This window comes from Lynx canadensis, chromosome B4 (genome assembly GCF_007474595.2).
Source record: "Lynx canadensis isolate LIC74 chromosome B4, mLynCan4.pri.v2, whole genome shotgun sequence".
Classification (NCBI taxonomy): Eukaryota; Metazoa; Chordata; class Mammalia; order Carnivora; family Felidae; genus Lynx; species Lynx canadensis.
The window spans coordinates 90,777,417-90,795,347 of NC_044309.1; the positions used below are offsets into that span (position 1 = coordinate 90,777,417).

At 41.0% G+C, this 17,931-nt stretch overlaps 1 protein-coding gene across 2 annotated transcripts; it reads right to left on the minus strand.

The window, feature by feature from the left end:
* Positions 1-6,021: 6,021 nt before the first annotated feature.
* Positions 6,022-14,152, minus strand: LLPH (LLP homolog, long-term synaptic facilitation factor). Of its 2 annotated transcripts, none has more exons than XM_030323146.1 (3): positions 14,044-14,152; positions 11,734-11,956; positions 6,022-6,639 (listed from the first exon to the last, which is right to left on the minus strand). In XM_030323146.1, exons 2-3 carry the CDS (start codon positions 11,939-11,941, stop codon positions 6,461-6,463), a joined length of 387 nt encoding a protein of 128 aa, XP_030179006.1. In that variant the 5' UTR covers positions 11,942-11,956; positions 14,044-14,152; the 3' UTR covers positions 6,022-6,460. The 2 variants fall into 2 exon arrangements, with proteins under 2 accessions (XP_030179006.1, XP_030179007.1); XM_030323147.1 differs by lacking the exon at positions 14,044-14,152 and adding an exon at positions 13,029-13,052.
* Between the last annotated feature and the right edge of the window lie 3,779 nt (positions 14,153-17,931).

Genomic DNA, 17,931 nt, shown 5'->3' on the forward strand with positions numbered 1-17,931 from the left:
CTCATAACCTGAGATGTGAGTGTGAGAAGAGAATAAAGCCTTCATACCTACTGGGCAGAATTACATTTAAACCATCTCGATTAAGTGGGGATCTCCCACTCTCGGCCCCCTTCCATTTCTTTCTCTAGCATGCTCTCTCCTCCAGAGACAATTCAACAGCCTGTTTTCAAGCCATACTTGGCTTTAAATAACACTCACATTCAGGAAGTTCTTCTTTACATTTAACCCAAATCCCTTCTGCTACAGTTAAAACCCGTTTCGTCAGTGGAGATTTGGAACAGCTGGTTCCCATTCTCTTTATGGCAACTCTTCTTAAAGATTCATAGGCTTACACAGGACGTCCCTACCAACTTCACCTACGGCATACAGCTTCCTTTTCTCTAGCATTTTCCTAGAATATTTTCCTAAGCAGTTACTAATAATTGCCTAGTCTGTGGAGAGCTGACTCGTTGAGCAAATTTCTACAAAGAAAGACAATAGCGCCTATCTGATTACTCAAGGGATTACCTGAATTATTAAATATCTCTGCTTTTGTGAAGACACTGTTAGGTTGAAGTTTGGGACAGAACAAAGACTAAAAGTAGGGCAGAATGCTTACGTCTGAGAAGGGAAGCATGTGGAATGACCAATCTTTGGCCAACTGCCTACCGCTCTGCTCAAGAGTATCACTGCTTCAAGGCACTTCAGAATTTTGACAAATAGCACCCAACGTTGATCTCTCACTTAAATTTGTAACTCTGCCCCCACCCCTGCCATCACATATCTCAAACTGTTTCTTCTCTAAAGCATTAAAAAAAAAAAAGAAAAAAGAAAAAAGAAAAGAAAACCTGGAGCAATACAAAAGATCTTCAGCTGACTCTTAGGAGCAAACAACATATGTTCTTGAACATCTGTGCTTTTCCCAAGCTATTTTTTTCCATTATTGTCAAGAGAAAAGAAGTTTAGTGGAATGTTTCTCCACAGAGGCACAAGTCTATAATACTCCCTGTTGATTACATATAAAAGACACAAAATATTAGTTTATTAAAAGCAGCTTCGACCATTGCTGTACAAAGCAGTTCTCCGATGGAACAGATTTATGAAGTAACAGCTGAAAGGTATGCAGATCACAGATACATGACAAATGTACTTTATTACACGGATCAGAAATACCATATGTACTAGCAGTTACTGTACAATGATACACAACACCCAAGTTAGACTATGTAAAGGTTTTGCTGATACTGAAAACTATAAAGACACAATGTGAGAGTGAGAGAGTGTTTCATAAGATAGCATAATGCCAAGACAAGTCATTGCTTTAGGAAATTAAATCCACTCTGCATATTATAAACTTAATGTATTAGAAAACTGTGCCATTCTTTAAATTAAAATGCGAAGAACTGTACCCCATTCATTGTTTAAAGCAGATGTTTGTAACCTTCTTCCATACTTTAAAGTGGAACTTACTGGAATAAATACCAGACTTAACGTACATTAACAAATTTAAGATTTTGGATTTTGTTATTTCCATCAAAAAGGATACTTGTCTGTAATTGTGCAGCACCAAAAGACTATCAAGGGTGAGGTAAGCATACCACATTTCAGACGGGGCAACTTCCCACAAGGCATTTCTTAGCTAAAATGATGATAGCAGCTTTCAACCCAATTTCTAAGTACAGTGTTTGAATCCATTCTGCTGTGTTCCAACCAAGCGCCTGTCTACCCCTAGCATGTCAGAATAGTACTCCCAAGGCTGCCTGTTCCAACTTCCAACACTTTGGGCAGAAGGTTCTTCCTTGGATTGACTCAAAGTCCGTCTCTCTGAAGCGTCCCATCAGAGGCATTCATTCTACAGCCTGGGGCAGCCTTGCTCGCAACTGATCAGGTGCCTAACTGTGAGCAAATACACTGGCCTCTTCCAAGCTGTTCCCTCATCTGAAAACTAGGGTAAGAGTAGTGACCCCACAGCATCGTTTTAAGGATTAAATAATATAGGTAAAGCACTTAACTCGGCATTCCCTAAATGTGGGTTGTTATCATGACTATTATTCTGCCAAAAGAGTCGTATGTGATATCACATTTTTCTCCTGCTCTAAAAATAGGTGAAGACCTCTGGCATTCAACGCTATCAAATTTAAGGTTTTGGGTAGGTAGGCACAAATCTCGCCCTGGCCCCCCTACTGCCTGAGGGCCCTGGGAGCAGCAGAGGGGCCTTTGACCTGACATGAGTGCTTAACAGCTCTCCATCCACCTCCCTCCACACCCAACATTTCCTTGTAATATTTGTACATGTCTGCTACCATGGCATTTGCGGGGAAAAGAATTCCATCTTGTGGCTAGCATGAATTTCAACTGCTCTGCCAGGTGGCATCAGAAGTTAGTCACTTAGCTAGTAAGCTTAGTCAACAGCCCAACATCTGCTTCTCAATTGCAGTATTTATAAATTTGGGAATTCCTTAATGTCTTTGGATTCCTCCCATTTACTTTGTGGCTAGTGTTCACTGATCTAAACTACACACCCCTAACCCTCAAGGTCACAAATAATCCATTTCAGATATTTAAACCAAGGCACTTATAGCCAGTTATTTTTCATTCTCCACCTCTCAAAACTCATATCCCAGATACGTAAATCTAAATTTTGAAAACACCCAAATTCCCTCATAAGCAAATATATTCTGCTGCATATTTATTCTTGGCAGTATGTGGACTAGTGGAGGAAAAAACTGTACCTACAATGAATGTGACACTAGAAAAAACAAAAACAAAAAAAAGATGTGCTGAAAACCACTACTTGAGCCTGCCTTTGAGCTTCAGCTACAGTTCACTTGACTGCCCTGAGAGCCTTGGTACCACAGACTGTGGGCCACACCTTTAGAACTGGGCCAGCCCATTCCACAGAAGCACTACCTAGAGAATTCCAGTCTGGGTTAGGCTGAGATTTGAGAAGGGGTCTATAAACCCTGAGCCTGCAAAATGGACTGAACCCAACATAGCTATTGCTAGGAGGATTAACTGAGTTAATACTTTGGAGAGTTTAGGATTAAATCATTTCGCCCAAGGTCTATTTGACAAATAACAAATAGATGAAAACAACTTTGATTCTCCTTATTTTAATTTCTTAGAAAACAAAAATAAAAGAGGCACTGGGTGGCTCAGTTGGTTGGGCATCTGACTTCAGCTCAGGTCATGATCTCATGGTTCGTGAGTTCGAACCCCACGTCGGGCTGTGCCGACAGCTCAGAGCCGGGAGCCTGCTTTGGATTCTGTGCCTCCCTCTTGCTCTGCCTCTTCGCTGCTTGCACTCTCTCTGTCTCTCTCTCTCTCAAAAATAATTAAAACATTTAAAAAAAACAACAAAAATAAAATGTTACATTCAGTTCCTACTGTGACCTAGCCCACGCTAATTCCCAAAATGACTTGATGTTTACCTTGAGCTCCATCTGGTGGTTTTACAGCAATTCTCTGGAAAACACGAGTTAAATAAATGACAGATTATAAAAAAGATTAGCTAATCATCTAAAGGATTAAGGGACCGTGCTATACTTAGTTGATGCCCTTTATGACTAAAGCAAGAAGTGACTGTACTCCTGCACTCTTTTTGGAACCTCGGTCTAAATTTCTCGCCACACTTTAGAGGTGGGAACAATCTTGCTGGAGGTGCAGCTCAGGATGCCTTAGAAGCCCCAGTCATACCTGAGTGCCAAACCCTTTCTAACAGCCACCTTTCACCGGTGGTGTTTTGGTTTCTTATCGTTAACTTTTAAGCTAAATTCTGAAGAGACAAATTTCATTGACCGGACAAACTGAAGTGAACATCCTGACGTCGAGAGGCCCTGGATGAGAGCTCTAAGCTCCTACCACTGGAGTCAAATTAGAAGTCATCAGCCGCAGAAAACATGAACATATCCCTGACATTGGCCTCTGACCTCAACTTAAAGAAAACCCAGCTCTAAAATACTTGACCATGGTGTTAAATTTTATATAAGCACTAAGTGTGCAACATCAGTGATGCAGTCAATTGCTATGATGGAATGAAAGGTAAACAACTTGGGGCACCTGGCTGGCTCAGTCGCTGGAGTACACGACTCTTGATCTTGGTGCTGTAAACTCAAGCCCCAAGTTGGGTATAGAGATTACTTACAAAAAAAAAAAAAAAAAGGTAAATAGCTAGTGTATTTAGGCTGATATTGTCAGCGGCTTAATTGGAAAACATTAGCAACTTTTTATTTCAAGGATAAACATTTATGTATTTACTTTTTCCTCGTAAACTATTTGTTGTTCCTAACTATACCAAAAGGCAAAAAGGAGGAGGAGATTTGAATCTTTAAAATTTAATGACAGGAAAATCTTAAGGTGGTTTTATATACTAGACTTTTCTCAATTTACTCAGTGATTAGTTAATGGATAATTAACTGAAAGGTTAATGGATAATATTTAAATACTTAAAATACATTTTCTCAAAAGAAGCTAATAGAAAATAGTTGGAAAATAAAGTGTGCTCTTGGTTTTGGGGGTAGATTCCCGCAGTTCATTGCTTACTTGCAACACCCAGTGCTCATCCCAACACAATAGATTTCACTTTTAACTTGGTTTTCCTCGGAAGCTAACAGCCTCTTCAGAGTAGAGGCTCATAAACTTCCTAAGTCTCCCTCCCCGTGTCACCAGCACCTGGAAAAGTTCCCAGCACATAGTAGGCACTCAATAAATATTTGTTGTTCCAGTGAACATGTAAGGATGGTCAAGAGGACTACTGTAAAATTCCAGAGGGAATACAAAGTTTAAATTGCTTAACTAGGGGCACCTGGGTGGCTCAGTCAGTTAAGCATCTGACTTTGGCTCAGGTCATATCTCACGATTCATGGGTTTGAGCCCCGAATTGAGCTCTGTGGTGACAGCTCAGAGCCTACAGCCTGCTTTGGATTCTGTTGTCTTCCTCTCCCTCTGCCCCTCCCCTGCTTGCACTCTGTCTCTCTCTCAAAAAATATATATAAACATTAAAAACAGTAAAAAATATATATAAACATTAAAAACAGTAATTAAAAAATGGCATCAATTGTCAGAGCAACCATCAATATAATGCAGTTTTTTTTTAACTCAATATAGGGGCACCTGGGTGGCTCAGTCGGCTGAGTGTCCAACTTCGGCTCAGGTCACGATCTCACAGTTCCGTGGGTTCAAGCCTTCCATTGGGCTCTGTGCTGACAGCTCGGAGCCTGGAGCCTGCTTCGGATTCTGTCTTCCTCTCCCTCTGCCCCTCCCCTGCTTGTATTCTGTCTCTCTCAAAAATAAACATTAAAAAAAAAAATAAACTGCTTAACTAAAAGTAAACTTAAAAGAAGAGTAAAATTAGTAAACTGTAGCAAAACAGACTTCACAAAAATGATTTCATTTACCAGGATTTCCAACAGTAGAGCCTTCAGAACAATAGTTTGAAAGAGTCAAAGTTAAATAGGTTTCTTTGTTAGATCTCTGCAAGACCATACTAAGGTAAACACTGTTTGTGAATGTCCAGGTATGTGGTAGTTCCCAAACTGATGTGACTATGAAATATATTTTTCACCACACATGTAGAAAAACTGATTTAAAAAAATGTTTTAATGTTTGTTTATTTTTGAGAGGGAGAAACGGAGTATGAGTGGGGGAGGGGCAGAGAGAGAGGGAGACACAGAATCGGAAACAGGCTCCAGGCTCTGAGCTGTCAGCACAGAGTCCAACGCAGGGCTCGAACTCAAAAACTGTGAGATCATGACCTGAGCCGAAGTTGGACACTTAACCGGCTGAGCCACCCAGGCACCCCCAGAAAAACTGATTCTAAGAAACACAGTGTGAGGAATGTTGTGTTATATTAGGCTACATAATATAAAAACTGACATTAACTAGTTCCCAGGTTGTTCTATCTCCTAAAAAGATGGAGGCTACTAATTTGTAGATGTTAATATTCTACCTAAAAACTTAAGATTTTTTTAACAATTTAATTGCAGATGGTCTTCTCTCCTACTAGAAAATCTTAAGGACACATGAAAGAAAAGCACTTCAAGATCTAGACAAAATATCTTTTATTCTGAATTAAACAAAATCAAAACTCTAAACAAGTAGTGCTTATAAGATCCACTGACATATTTTTAGTTGTGTAAGTTTTCTTTAAACCTGAATTAGCTGAAATGTGTCAGTATAATATCTTCTTTTATCTTTATGGAGACCAAACAATTACAACCACAGTAACACTTAATAGAATTTTGAAGTCTGAGAACCCCTGCACATTGGACAGCATCCAATTAAAATACCAGTGTCGCTTTCATTTATCAAAGAAAATATTTTATCAAGCTCCCAAAACAAATTTGAGGAGTTAAGTTGGGTTTGAAGAGAAAGGCCAAGTTAAATCTGGAAACACAGTTTTCATTTGGTGAAAGCTGAAATCCACGTACACATTCTAATCGAAGACCTGTCCCATGTAGGATTTTTCAAATTTTTAAAGAGTCTACCAGGCCAAACCCTTTGCTGCCTTTACTGCTTTTGCTTTGCTTTTCCCCTTCCCTTTTTCTCGCTTTGCCTTCAGCCTTTTCCTTTGTCTCTGGTTCATCCATATGGGGTATTGTCCATGCTGGTCTAGAAGACTCTTTTTGTTTCTCTTAATATCAGTCTCCATCTTCATGTCATCTGAATAAAAAACGAAAACTATTAACGCTCATGAATAAAGAAACAATCTTGTGAAAAAGCATGTTAATGCAATGAGAACATCAGAACTGAAAGTGGTCTGAGACTACAAAAGAAAAAAAAATCCCTTTTTCTATGGAATGCTCTTTGACTAACACTGAAAACTCCACACAGCGCATTCAATGGACTCAGACATGCTCTCATGGGTTCCTACAACCATGAAAGACATAAAAAGTACTTGTGAGGAACTAGACATGTCTTCTATTTAGTCACTAAGAGACTTTCTGAAGAATGCTGTCATGACTGTCCTTTGCATTAGTAAAAGTTAAACAGCAGTCATTTAGGATGTATGGGTTTGAGTTACTGCAAGAAGGGTAAGTATATGGCTGGGAGCAGAAGTGGGTTACAAGAACATTTCTTAGATTAAGTGCTTTCTTGAGCTAACTAGGACAGTTGAGCCTATTAAGTGTACCCACACTTTTAATGGACAGGCCTTAGAAGTAAATGAACTATGAAGAATGGCTGGCCACTTCTAATGAAGTGTACTCAGAAGAGGCGGAGTAGTAAGCAACAAGCTTGTGACGGGCAGATGACAAAGGAAAATCAGGATGGGGGCGCCTGCCTGGCTCAGTCAGTAGAGCATGCAACTCTCAATCTCAGGCTCATGTGAGTTCAAGCCCCACGTTGGGTGTAGAGGTTACTTAAAGAAAGAAAGGAAAAAAAAAAGAAAAAAAGAAAAGAAAAACTTGGATATAAGGTTGCCTGGCTGGCTCAGTTGGTAATGCACACAATTCTTGACCTTGGGGTCCTGAGTTTGAGCCCCATGTTGGGGGTAGAGTTTACTTAAGAAAAAAAAAGTGTATTAAAAGAAAAAAAAAAAGAAAGAAAAATGAAAGAAAGAAAAGCCTGGATGTACACTGGGGCTGACACTCTTATCCAGATAACACCCAGAGACCAGCAATCTCCCTGACAGGGAGCTCAGTGCAACCATGCTGTGGTACATCTATCACCAACCTTATCTACTGTGAAGGACAGGCCCAGAATGTCCTCCCATGGGAACTTACCAGGGTATACAAGGTCGTGCATGATCACTACCACCTGACACTGTATTAATTCGTTTATCTGGTTTACTTTCAGTCTCCTCCAATACAATGTAAATCCCATCTGGATGGAAGCAATTTCTGATATTCATCATTATTTCCTCAGTACCTAGAATAGTGCCTTCTGTATACTAGCCATTCAATAACTAGTTTTTGAATGATTGTTTTAGGTGCCCTTCTAGGTTCTGGGGATATGGTGGTCCAAATACACTCCTTGCTGTCATGGAGTTTACAATATTCTGTTGAAGGGAGAATAACAAAGCAAACCGCAGCCTGTGTTAAGTGGCTTTTTTAAGAGAAGCACCAGAACCGCACTAAGAAAGACCCAGTAGGCTCTGATGAGCACACGGAAAGACAATGAGATGTTTTAACGATGTGAATGACAATAATTTGCCTTATTTATTCTAAAAAGATCATACTGGGGCGCCTGAGTGGCTCAGTCGGTTGAGCGTCTGACTTCGGCCCAGGTCATGATCTCGCGGTTTGTGAGTTCGAGCCCCGTGTCGGGCTCTGTGCTGACGGCTCAGAGCCTGGAGCTTGCTTCAGATTCTGTGTCTCCCTCTCTCTCCGGCCTTCCCCCACTTGCACTCTGTGTGTGTGCCTCTCTCTCCATCTCAAAAAAAATAAACATTTAATCAATCAATCAATCAATCATACTGTTTGATATGTCAAAAATGAATCAAAAGGGAGTGTCTGGGTGGCTCAGTCAGTTGAGCATCTGGCTCTTGATTTTGGCTCAGATCCTGATCCCAGGGTCCTGGGATCCAGTGCCACATCGGTATCCACAATGAACGTGGATCCTCCTTAAGATTCTCTCTCTCCCTCTGCCTGTCCTCCCTTGCATGTGCTCTCCTCTCTCAAATTGGAAAGAAAAAAAAAAATCAAAAGGGAGCAAATGCTGAAGACAGAAGTAAAACAGGCTACCATCTTGGTTCAGGCAAGAAACAATAATCATTTTAAAGTGATAACATGAAAGGAGGAGGAAAATGGATAGATTCCTGCTGTATTTTGGAGATACTCAAGATGCGCTAATGTTTTAGAGGTGAGAAATAAAGGAAAAAGGGATCAAGGTGACTACTAGGTTTGTGGCTTAAGTTGAAGGAAACAAAGTAAGGGGAAACACAAACCTGAGGGCAGAGATGAGCAACCACACTGCAACCAGGCAGATTACTAAATGGAAAGACTCCCCCACTCTCAGTTCTATCTCCATTTAGTTCCTGAAATATTCCAAGGAGGGTAGCTGGACACTGCTGCAGGCAGATGAGAGGATCCCTCTCTAAGAATGATGCGAGAAAAGACCTAGGTTCTGACATACATCCTCCACAACAGAACCTTCTAGGTTCAACCCAATCATACTCCAAGTCTAACAGTTGATAAGTCCTCCCCCACACCTTGTCCCCACCTCCCCTGCCAGCGTCCATTCATCATTTTAGTGCTTTACTTTTAAATATAAACAACCATTCATTACTAGGCTTTGGAGAAAGCCTTCACTGTGAAAGAGAAAGACGAAAAATAAAGGAATGCAGGGGGTGGAGGGAAAAAAGAATTCAAGAAAATAGACAAGGCAGAGTAGATCAAAAATTTTCAAACTATAATGAAAATCCTCAGTGAGATTAGAGAACATATATCCATTAAGAACCTCAGGCTATAACAAAGAAAGAGTAAAAGAGAAAAAAGAACTCAGAAATTAAAAATATAATAGTAAAACTAAACAACTCAAAATAAGAAATAAACAATAAAGTTATGAAAATCAGAAAGTATTAAGAGAAAATAGAAAACAGGAGAAAAAACTACAGAATACATTAAACAGACTCAAAAGCAAACACTCAAAAAGCAAATAGGCATCTACCATCCAAAACATATAAGGAACACTTACAATTCAACAAAAGGACAATCCAATTTGAAAGCGTCCAGACTCTTGATTTCAGCTCAGGTCATGATCTCAGGGTCATGAGACATCAGCCCCAGCATGAAGCCTGCTTAAGATTCTCCTCCCTCTCCCTCTGTCCCTTACCGGCTTGCCAGTGTGAAAACAAAAATGAGCAAAGGACTTGAAAAGATCCTTCTGCAAAGATGATATGCAAATGGCCAACAAGCATATGAAAACATGTTCAACAGCATTAAATGACTGAAGAAATGCAAATCAAAACCACAATGCGACACCACTTCACACCCAGTAGGATGAGGCAATTCTAAAAAGAGAAGGAAAAAGGGGAAAATGGCTGCCTGATACAGAAAACAGTAAACAGAGTTATCAACCGACCCAGCCAATTCCATCCATAAGTACAAATCCAAAAGAAATGAAAACATGTATTCAAACAAAAATGTGTGTACACGAACGTTCACAGCAGCACTATTCACAACGGCCAGAAGGTGAAAGAAAGCAACCCAAAATGCCCACCAACCAACGAATGGATAAACAATGTGTGGTATGTACATAAAACGGTGTATTCTTCAGCCTTGAAAAGGAAGTACTGATACATGCTACAACATGGATGGACCTCAAAAACATTAAGCTCAGTGAAAGAAGTCAGACACAAAAGGTCATATGTTACAGGATTTCAATTATATGAAATATCCAGAAGAGGTAATCCATAGATACAGAAAACACATCAGTGGTTGCCAGAGACTCAGTGAAGGGAAGAAGAGGGAGACTGTTTTATGCGTATAAAGTTTCCTTTTACGGTGATGAAAATGTTTTGGAAAAAGAGGTGATGTTGGACAACATCACCAACGTACTAAATGATACTGAATTCCGCACTTTAAGGTAGTTAATTTTATGTTATGTGAATTGTACCTTAAAGACAAAAAAAGAGCAAATGGGCAGAGGCAGTACATACGAGGAAAAAGAGACAGCAAGTGTTAAGAAGTTTCAAGGAGAGCTGAAATAAAACAGCAGATTGAGAGAAACGGGAGATCAAGGGAAGGATTTTTCTTTGTTTCCTAGAACATATTTATGCTGTTGAAATGACCCGGTGAAGAAGACAGACTGATAAGCAGGATGCAGGCGTACAGCCCTTGAGAATGCAGAGGATTCAGAACACAAGCGGAGATACGGCCCTTTGAGAGAGTAATATTAGCAAGAGGGAAAACTTCTAGGACTGGAAGGCTGAGGACCACTGCTCTCTTCCTTGACCACTGGACACCACATAAATATACTTCTATTTTAAGAGCCTGAGTATTATGAGTGCTTATTTCAGTTTGCTGCCAAACTGTTATATGAGGATGTGAAAACCAAGGAGTCCTTTCGTGTGCTGAAGCTAGTAATATACATAGCCTCTAACTTTAGACTGTGATTAAGACAGGTACCTAGAATCTGTCAAAATCAAATACAGGAAGCTTTGATTTGTTTTAGGAAAATAATATAACGGCATATAACGATTCTTTGAATGGGAACTAGATCTTACAAAGGATAAAATGGAAAACGATCTGCTATCTTGCCTAGTCCCTGACTGAATGATACACTCTTCCAACAAGGATGGGTCTACGTTGTTTGTCAACTCCTGTTATGCTGTATTTCTGACACACGTAGGCTACTGTATAAGCCTAAATACCCTGAATAATCCAAAACATGCCTATTCACATGAAGTGCCTTTAAAATAGTTTAGCATAGAATCTCTAGCAGCACTATAAGCCTTCAAAGAATCAAATGGGCATGGCAGGAGGTTTGTAGGGAAGCATGTGCAGGAAAGAGTGGAGGACAGTCAAAAAGGGAAAAAGAGTCACAAGAGGAAACTGATAGAATTATTATTAATTTTTATTTATTTATTTTGAGAGAGAGAGCGGAGGAGGGGCAGAGAGAGAGAGAAACACAGAGACACAGAGAGACAGAGAGAGAGACAATCCCAAGCAGGCTCTGCATGTCAGTGCACAGCCCGATGCAGGGCTTGAACTCACAAACCGTAAGATCATGACCTGAGCCGAAGTCAGACGCTTAGCCTAGTGAGCCACCCATGCGTCCCTATTATTATTTTTTAAACAAAGCACTTAAACTCACCTTTTTCATCTTGTACCACACATTCAGTTTTCTCTGGACAATGTTTAGTAGGTACCACCACAGTTGCTATCTCTTGAACATCTTTCATTAAAACATCACTATCTATTTTAAGAATACTTTTAAGTCTGCTGAGTTCCTTTGGGGCATTCTTTTTTCTCTTTTCGGCACGCATCTTCCTTTTCCACTTACTCCGTAAGCTTTTAGCCATATTTTACCTGGAAAGCTGACAGAAATACATACACAAAAGCAAAAATTTACTTTTAAAAAAAGAAGGGCAAATCCTTGGAAAACCAGGTCAAAAGGTATCTCTACAAAACATGAACAAATGGAAGGTAACACACTTCACTCTGTCCATGATTTATGACAGCATAATGCACAAATTATGGGAGAATCAACATTGCATATACAGCCATTAAATAACAAGAGCACCAAATCAAACTCCCTGTGGTCACTAGCAAACTGTAAGTCAAGCCAATTCTGAAAGCTCCTGGAGTTTCCATACAAGATGCAGAAACTGAATTTCCCCCAAAATGCAAAGAGCATCATCACCTTACATTTATGCAACAACTTACAAATTACAAAATGTTTTTATAGGTATCTTTTAACTTGACTGCCTCTGAGCTTATAGGACACCTTACCCCAGTCTTCCTCATTATGCTCCCCTCAATTCAATCTACCTAATTTTTTTTTAACTGTTTATTTATTTTTGAGAGAGAGTAAGCATGTGCATGGGAGGGGCAGAGAGAGGGAGACAGAGGATCCCTAATAGGCTCTGTGCTGACAGCAGAGAGCCTGATGCGGGGCTCAAACCCACAAACTGTGACATCGTGACAGGAGCCAAAGGTGGATGCTTAACCGACTGAGCCACCCAAGTGCCCTTCAATTTAGCTATTTTAAACTTGTCCATATCCACTCTTGCTGTTCATCTGTTAGCCCCAGCCCTAAATCCTCCAAAAGGCAGTTAGTGTGAGCTTTTAAAAACTTAGAGCTTTCCATAGTCTTTCATGGAATTCTTTAATGATATCCCACCTCATATTCAAGATCTACAAGACTATTTGTGACTTTCAACTCTATTTCATCTCAGGCTCCAAGCTCCACCCCATCCCCAAGTACCAATTACATCGGAGAAAAAGCTCAATCAGTGACAACCCAGGCACAGTATGGGGAGGTGAGAGGGAATGGGAAGGAAGGAATTCTAGGTATTATAAAGGGTTAGGAGGAAGGCTTTTGAGAGTGATTTATAACACAATCTTGATTGCACTGATGGACGTTTGTATACATATATCAAAACTTACACTGGGATGCCTGGGTGGCTCAGTCAGTTGAGCATCGACTCTTAATTTCGGCTCAGGTAATGACCTCATGGTTGGTGAGTTCCAGTCCCCCTCAGCCGCCATGGGCTCTGGGCTAACAGCGAAAGCTTGCTTGGGATTCTGTCTCCCTCTCTCTCTGTCTTCCCCCTGCTCTCTCTTTCCCTCTCTCAAATAAACAGCCATTAAAAAAAAAAAAAAAAACTTATATTACACACTATAAACATGTGCAATTTAACAGATTATACATCAATCAAGCAGTTAAATAAAACGTTAAGACATGATTTTGAAAAAAAAAGAATAGAAAGAAAAAAAATTTTCAAACTATCTCCACTTTAGCACCTTTACAATTTGCTGCTTCCATGCCTGGGAATGACCTTCCCAAAGCTTGCTCCTTCACGTAAGTACCACAGAAAGGGTTTCTCTGACGACCTCCCCCCCCCCCCCCGCCTCGTAAGCTTCCCTTCTACTCTCCACCACACCATCCTTTTCTTTCCTTTTAAATACGTATTACATTCTGAAATTTAGTTTATTTTCTGTCATCCCGGGGACTTCGGGGACCCCGAAGGCAGGCGCTAACTAAATGGGTCTCGTTCACCGGTGGATCCCCCAACGCACGGCGCATTTGTTGAATGGATAACTAACAGTTAACAGTTTGGGGACCACAACCAGCAACCACAAACTCACGGTCCCCCTGCCTACAACAATCCAAGCCTGCGAGGGGCAAGAACAGAGGAGTTGTGGTAAACAACTTTGAAGGCCCAGGTTAACCCGAGCGAGACTACCGACAAAGGAGGGCTCCACCTCGCACAGAGCACGGGGAAGCCCGAGGGCCACCACCAACACCACAGGAGACTCTCGTTCCTGACAGAGGGCTGCGTCTCGGGCCGGGCTCAACCTTGCCCAGAGAGGGACCGGGCTTGAGATGAGATTCTCTACGGGCGGCAGGTTAGATTCCCAAGTCCCAGACCCCACCGGACCCGGAAAGCAGAGAACTCACCAGGAAAGTCAGAAACTCGCAGATGGCACGCAGACCACGCTGACCGGAAGCCTCCACACTTCCGCCTTCCTGCCGGTGCCCTCCACGCACTCCCAGGAGCCCCGGACGGGCGCGCTGCATGCCGGGAGCCAAGATGCCCCGGAAGGCCTCGAGGGGCGGGGCCTTCTGGAGTCTGGCGCTAACCCACTTCCTCCCTCTGATGGGAGTGCGGTTTTAGGAGCTTGGCTCCTCCCCTGTGGGTTCCCAAGAGGGATTTGGACATTGCGGAAAATCCGGATGGCTGTTGGGGCGCCAGCTAGACCAGTTTCCCGATCGTGACCGGCGTATCTCCGACACGCTGGCACAAACAGTGATCCTGGCCAGGTGACCCTGCCTGCCCGGTAGTGAGCCCAGAGTCTCCCTTTACATCTCAGGTCCCACATCACCATTCACACGATACTCTTGGATTTCCTTAGACTGAATCGTTCCACACACGTGTTCTTCTAGAAGGGAAACTGAAATCTTTATTTGCAGCCCTTACGTTTTCCCATCACGGGTGATGATCTCACGTATGTACACATTTGTCAAAACTTACCTATTGTACACGTTAAATGCGCGATTTATTGTATGTCCATTATACCTCAATTTTTTTTAACCAAAAACCCTCTCCCATCCCAAAGACAAATTCAAAAGGTAAAATGATCATACTGATTCAGTTCAACCAATTTTTACCTGGCTAACAATAATTTAATGTAAACCAGACATAAGTCTTAGGTGATTGTCACAAACACCAGTTTATTATTATTATTATTATTATTATTATTATTATTTTACATACGCTACTAATAGCATAGGCTTTGGAACCAGACATGTCTTGTGTTGCATTTTTGGTTCCAACACTTCCTTGTGAGTAATAAAAGTAAGTATCTCAGAGCCTGGAATGCCTTATCCATAGACTCCAGCTAATACATACAACCCAGTTGATCCTAGGTAGGTGATACAGAGCTCAACAAATGGTAGCTTTTATAATTTTTTACATAATCTCAAACATGCACAGTACCGTTTCTTTTTTCTTTATTTATTCTGAGAGCGAGTGAGTGAGAGGGGCAGAGAGGGAGGAGAATCCCAAGCAGGGTCCGGGCTTTCAGCACAGAGCCAGAAGCAGGGCTCAATCTCACAAACTGAAATCATGACCTGAGCCGAAATCAAGAATTGGTTGCTCAACCAACCGAGCCACCCAGCGGTCCCACAGTACTGTTTCTAAACTGTTATTTCCCAGAGATTTATAACATATGCTAAAAAAAAAACCAAAAAAAAAAAAACCAGGAAATTGTCTTTGACGATGTCTAGTAAATTCATATCTGGTTGCTAGAAAAGGAAAGTTCTAAGAAAATTTGTGTGTACCTTCTTTCTTTAAATTTGTGTCCCCGAAGAAACCCTGCAACATATGGAAAGTAGTACACTCAGAATACAGCAGGCTTTTTTAAGTGGCTGACAAACTCTTAACATGTGATATATAAAAAAGCAGCACACATTAGAAACCTGCTTTCTGGGGCGCCTGGGTGACTCAATCGCTTCTGATTCTATGTCTCCCTCTCTCTTTCTGCCGTTCCCCCACTCACACTCTGTCTCACTCTCTCAAAAATAAACATTAAAAAAGTTAAAAAAAAAAAAACCAACCTGCTTTCTTTAAATAAGAGTAAGCCTTTACAAAGCAAGTGAATTTCTTACAAGTTAACCATAGATCTTAGCTGCCTCTCCCAAAAATACACGTTCACATTGCATTTTAGAGAAAGCTCATGGGCAGTACTAATTAACTGCATCTCTCTTAATAAACCAGGCCAAGGAGTGCCTGTGTGGCTCAGTAGGTTAAGCGTCTCCAACTTCAGCTCAGGTCATGATCTAGCAGTTTGTGAGTTTGAGCCCCGTGTCAGGCTCTGTGCTGACAGCTCAGAGCCTGGAGCCTGCATCAGATTCAGTGTCCCCCTCGCTCTGCGCCCCTCCCCCACTCATGCTGTGTCTCTTTCAAAAACGTGTAAATATACCAAAAAAAAAAAAAGTTGTTAAATAACAAACCAGGCCAAGACTTGAAGACGCCTGGCACCAGAAGAGAGAAAAATTTACCTATTGTGAAAATGCCATGGTGTTAAGTATATTCTGCAGTACTAATACTTTAAAAAGCTGAATGGTGAGCTGCGTTACTGGAAAAAAAAAAAAAAAAAACCAACTTGTAAATTTATGTTCCTCACCGGTTTGTATAAAAGCAGTTCTAACAATAAATAAGTGGCCTTAGTATATTTAAAAATCTATAATTCCCTCATTCATACATTTGAGTATGCACTCTGTGACAGGCTCTATGTTGGGTATATGAAGATGACTGAAACTAAACTATCAGCTTCAGGAAACTTTAGGCCCTGATGGAGGGACAAGGCTTACAGGTCGAAATGAACATTGCTTCAGCTGCCCCCCGGAGCCGGAAGGAGCCCCCTGGAATGGAGGTACGTGTGTAGCACTGAATACAGGCTAGGAAGTGGACCAGTTCTCCTTCTTAAAGGCATGCCAAACAAGCACCAGCCAGTAGGCCCTCTGCAGCCAGGCCTCTCCCATGGAACTCCCAGTCTGACCAATCAGACTGCAAAGCCTTCTGGGATTCAGACAGTGACGCCATGTTGCCCAGACCCCAGGTGATAGGGACTTCAAGGCAAAGCTCTACAAAGATGAACAGGCAAAAAGAGCCCGAGTTCCCAGCTGTTCCAAAAAGGCCCACAGCTGGCTGCTGATACCACTAGTCCCCAGAAGTGCATCAAGTGGATTAAAGCCTGGGGTGAGACCTGCAGAAAAAAAAAATGTAGGCAGGCAGACAGGGCCCACCGCACCTTTCCCAAGAATACATTCAATAGAAACAGCTCTCAGATACTGCTCTCTCCCCATTTTCCTCCTGCCTCTGGCTGTACTTTGTACCTTGCGTGTGGAGTTGCTGGTCACTCTGTCCAAGTCCTGCTAATTCCATTTTTTAAAGCATTTCTGGAGTCTGCATATTTTCACCTTTGTTATGAAAAATTGGAAGTTGCATGCACCCTTTTATCCCAGCAATTCCGCTTCTAAGTATATTTCCCTCTCTTGGCAAACTCCTATCTATGCACCCTGGGAGATATACAGGGACACACGTAGCAGCACTGATTGTGCCAGTAAAAAAGAAGGAACCATATAAAAATGTTTGACAGAAGAATGTATGAATAACTATAGTTCATTTATGAAATATAGCCTACATCAGTGTTTTTCAAACTTCTTGGTCTTGTGATCTCTTCACACTCTTAGAAATTCAACATTTGTCGTATCAGAAATTAAAACAATTTCTTACACTTATTTGTCATTTAAAAAAGATGTATGAATTACATGCCTACATTATGTTTATTTAAAATAAACTACTGAAAAGAACAGCATTGTTTTCCATTTTTTTAAATGTCAAATCTGTTTTTGCTTATTTAGTATCTTTAGTTACAATTCAGTACATTCTGCCTTTGGATGGCCAATAATAATTAACAATAGTAGCTGACATTAACTAACACTTATATGATATATCCATCTCATTTAAACCTTGTAACAGCCCAGTAAGGTAGATATTATTACTCCCATTAGGAAGATGAGACAAAGACCTAGATAAGAAAGGATAACTAACTTGTCAAAAATCACATAATCAGTTGGTTGCATAGCAAGGATTCCAATTTCAGTGCTCTTACCCCCTATACTATGTTAAACTTGAGTAGAGCACCATACAATTGGGTATTCAACAACTAACTGGTAATGATGGAGTCAAATTTACACCGAAAACTCACCAGAAGCCAAATCTATATTACTAATTTATTTCAACTTAATAGCTGGGAAATGATGCTTCGTGGAGGTTATGGG

Excerpts from the sequence above, each read along its gene's own strand:
- LLPH (XM_030323146.1), bottom strand. The coding sequence starts at position 11,941 with ATGGCTAAAAGCTTACGGAGTAAGTGGAAAAGGAAGATGCGTGCCGAA. Across the intron at positions 6,640-11,733 it reads TGTGGTACAAGATGAAAAAG|ATGACATGAAGATGGAGACT; the intron begins GTGAGTTTAAGT and ends TTTTTTATTCAG.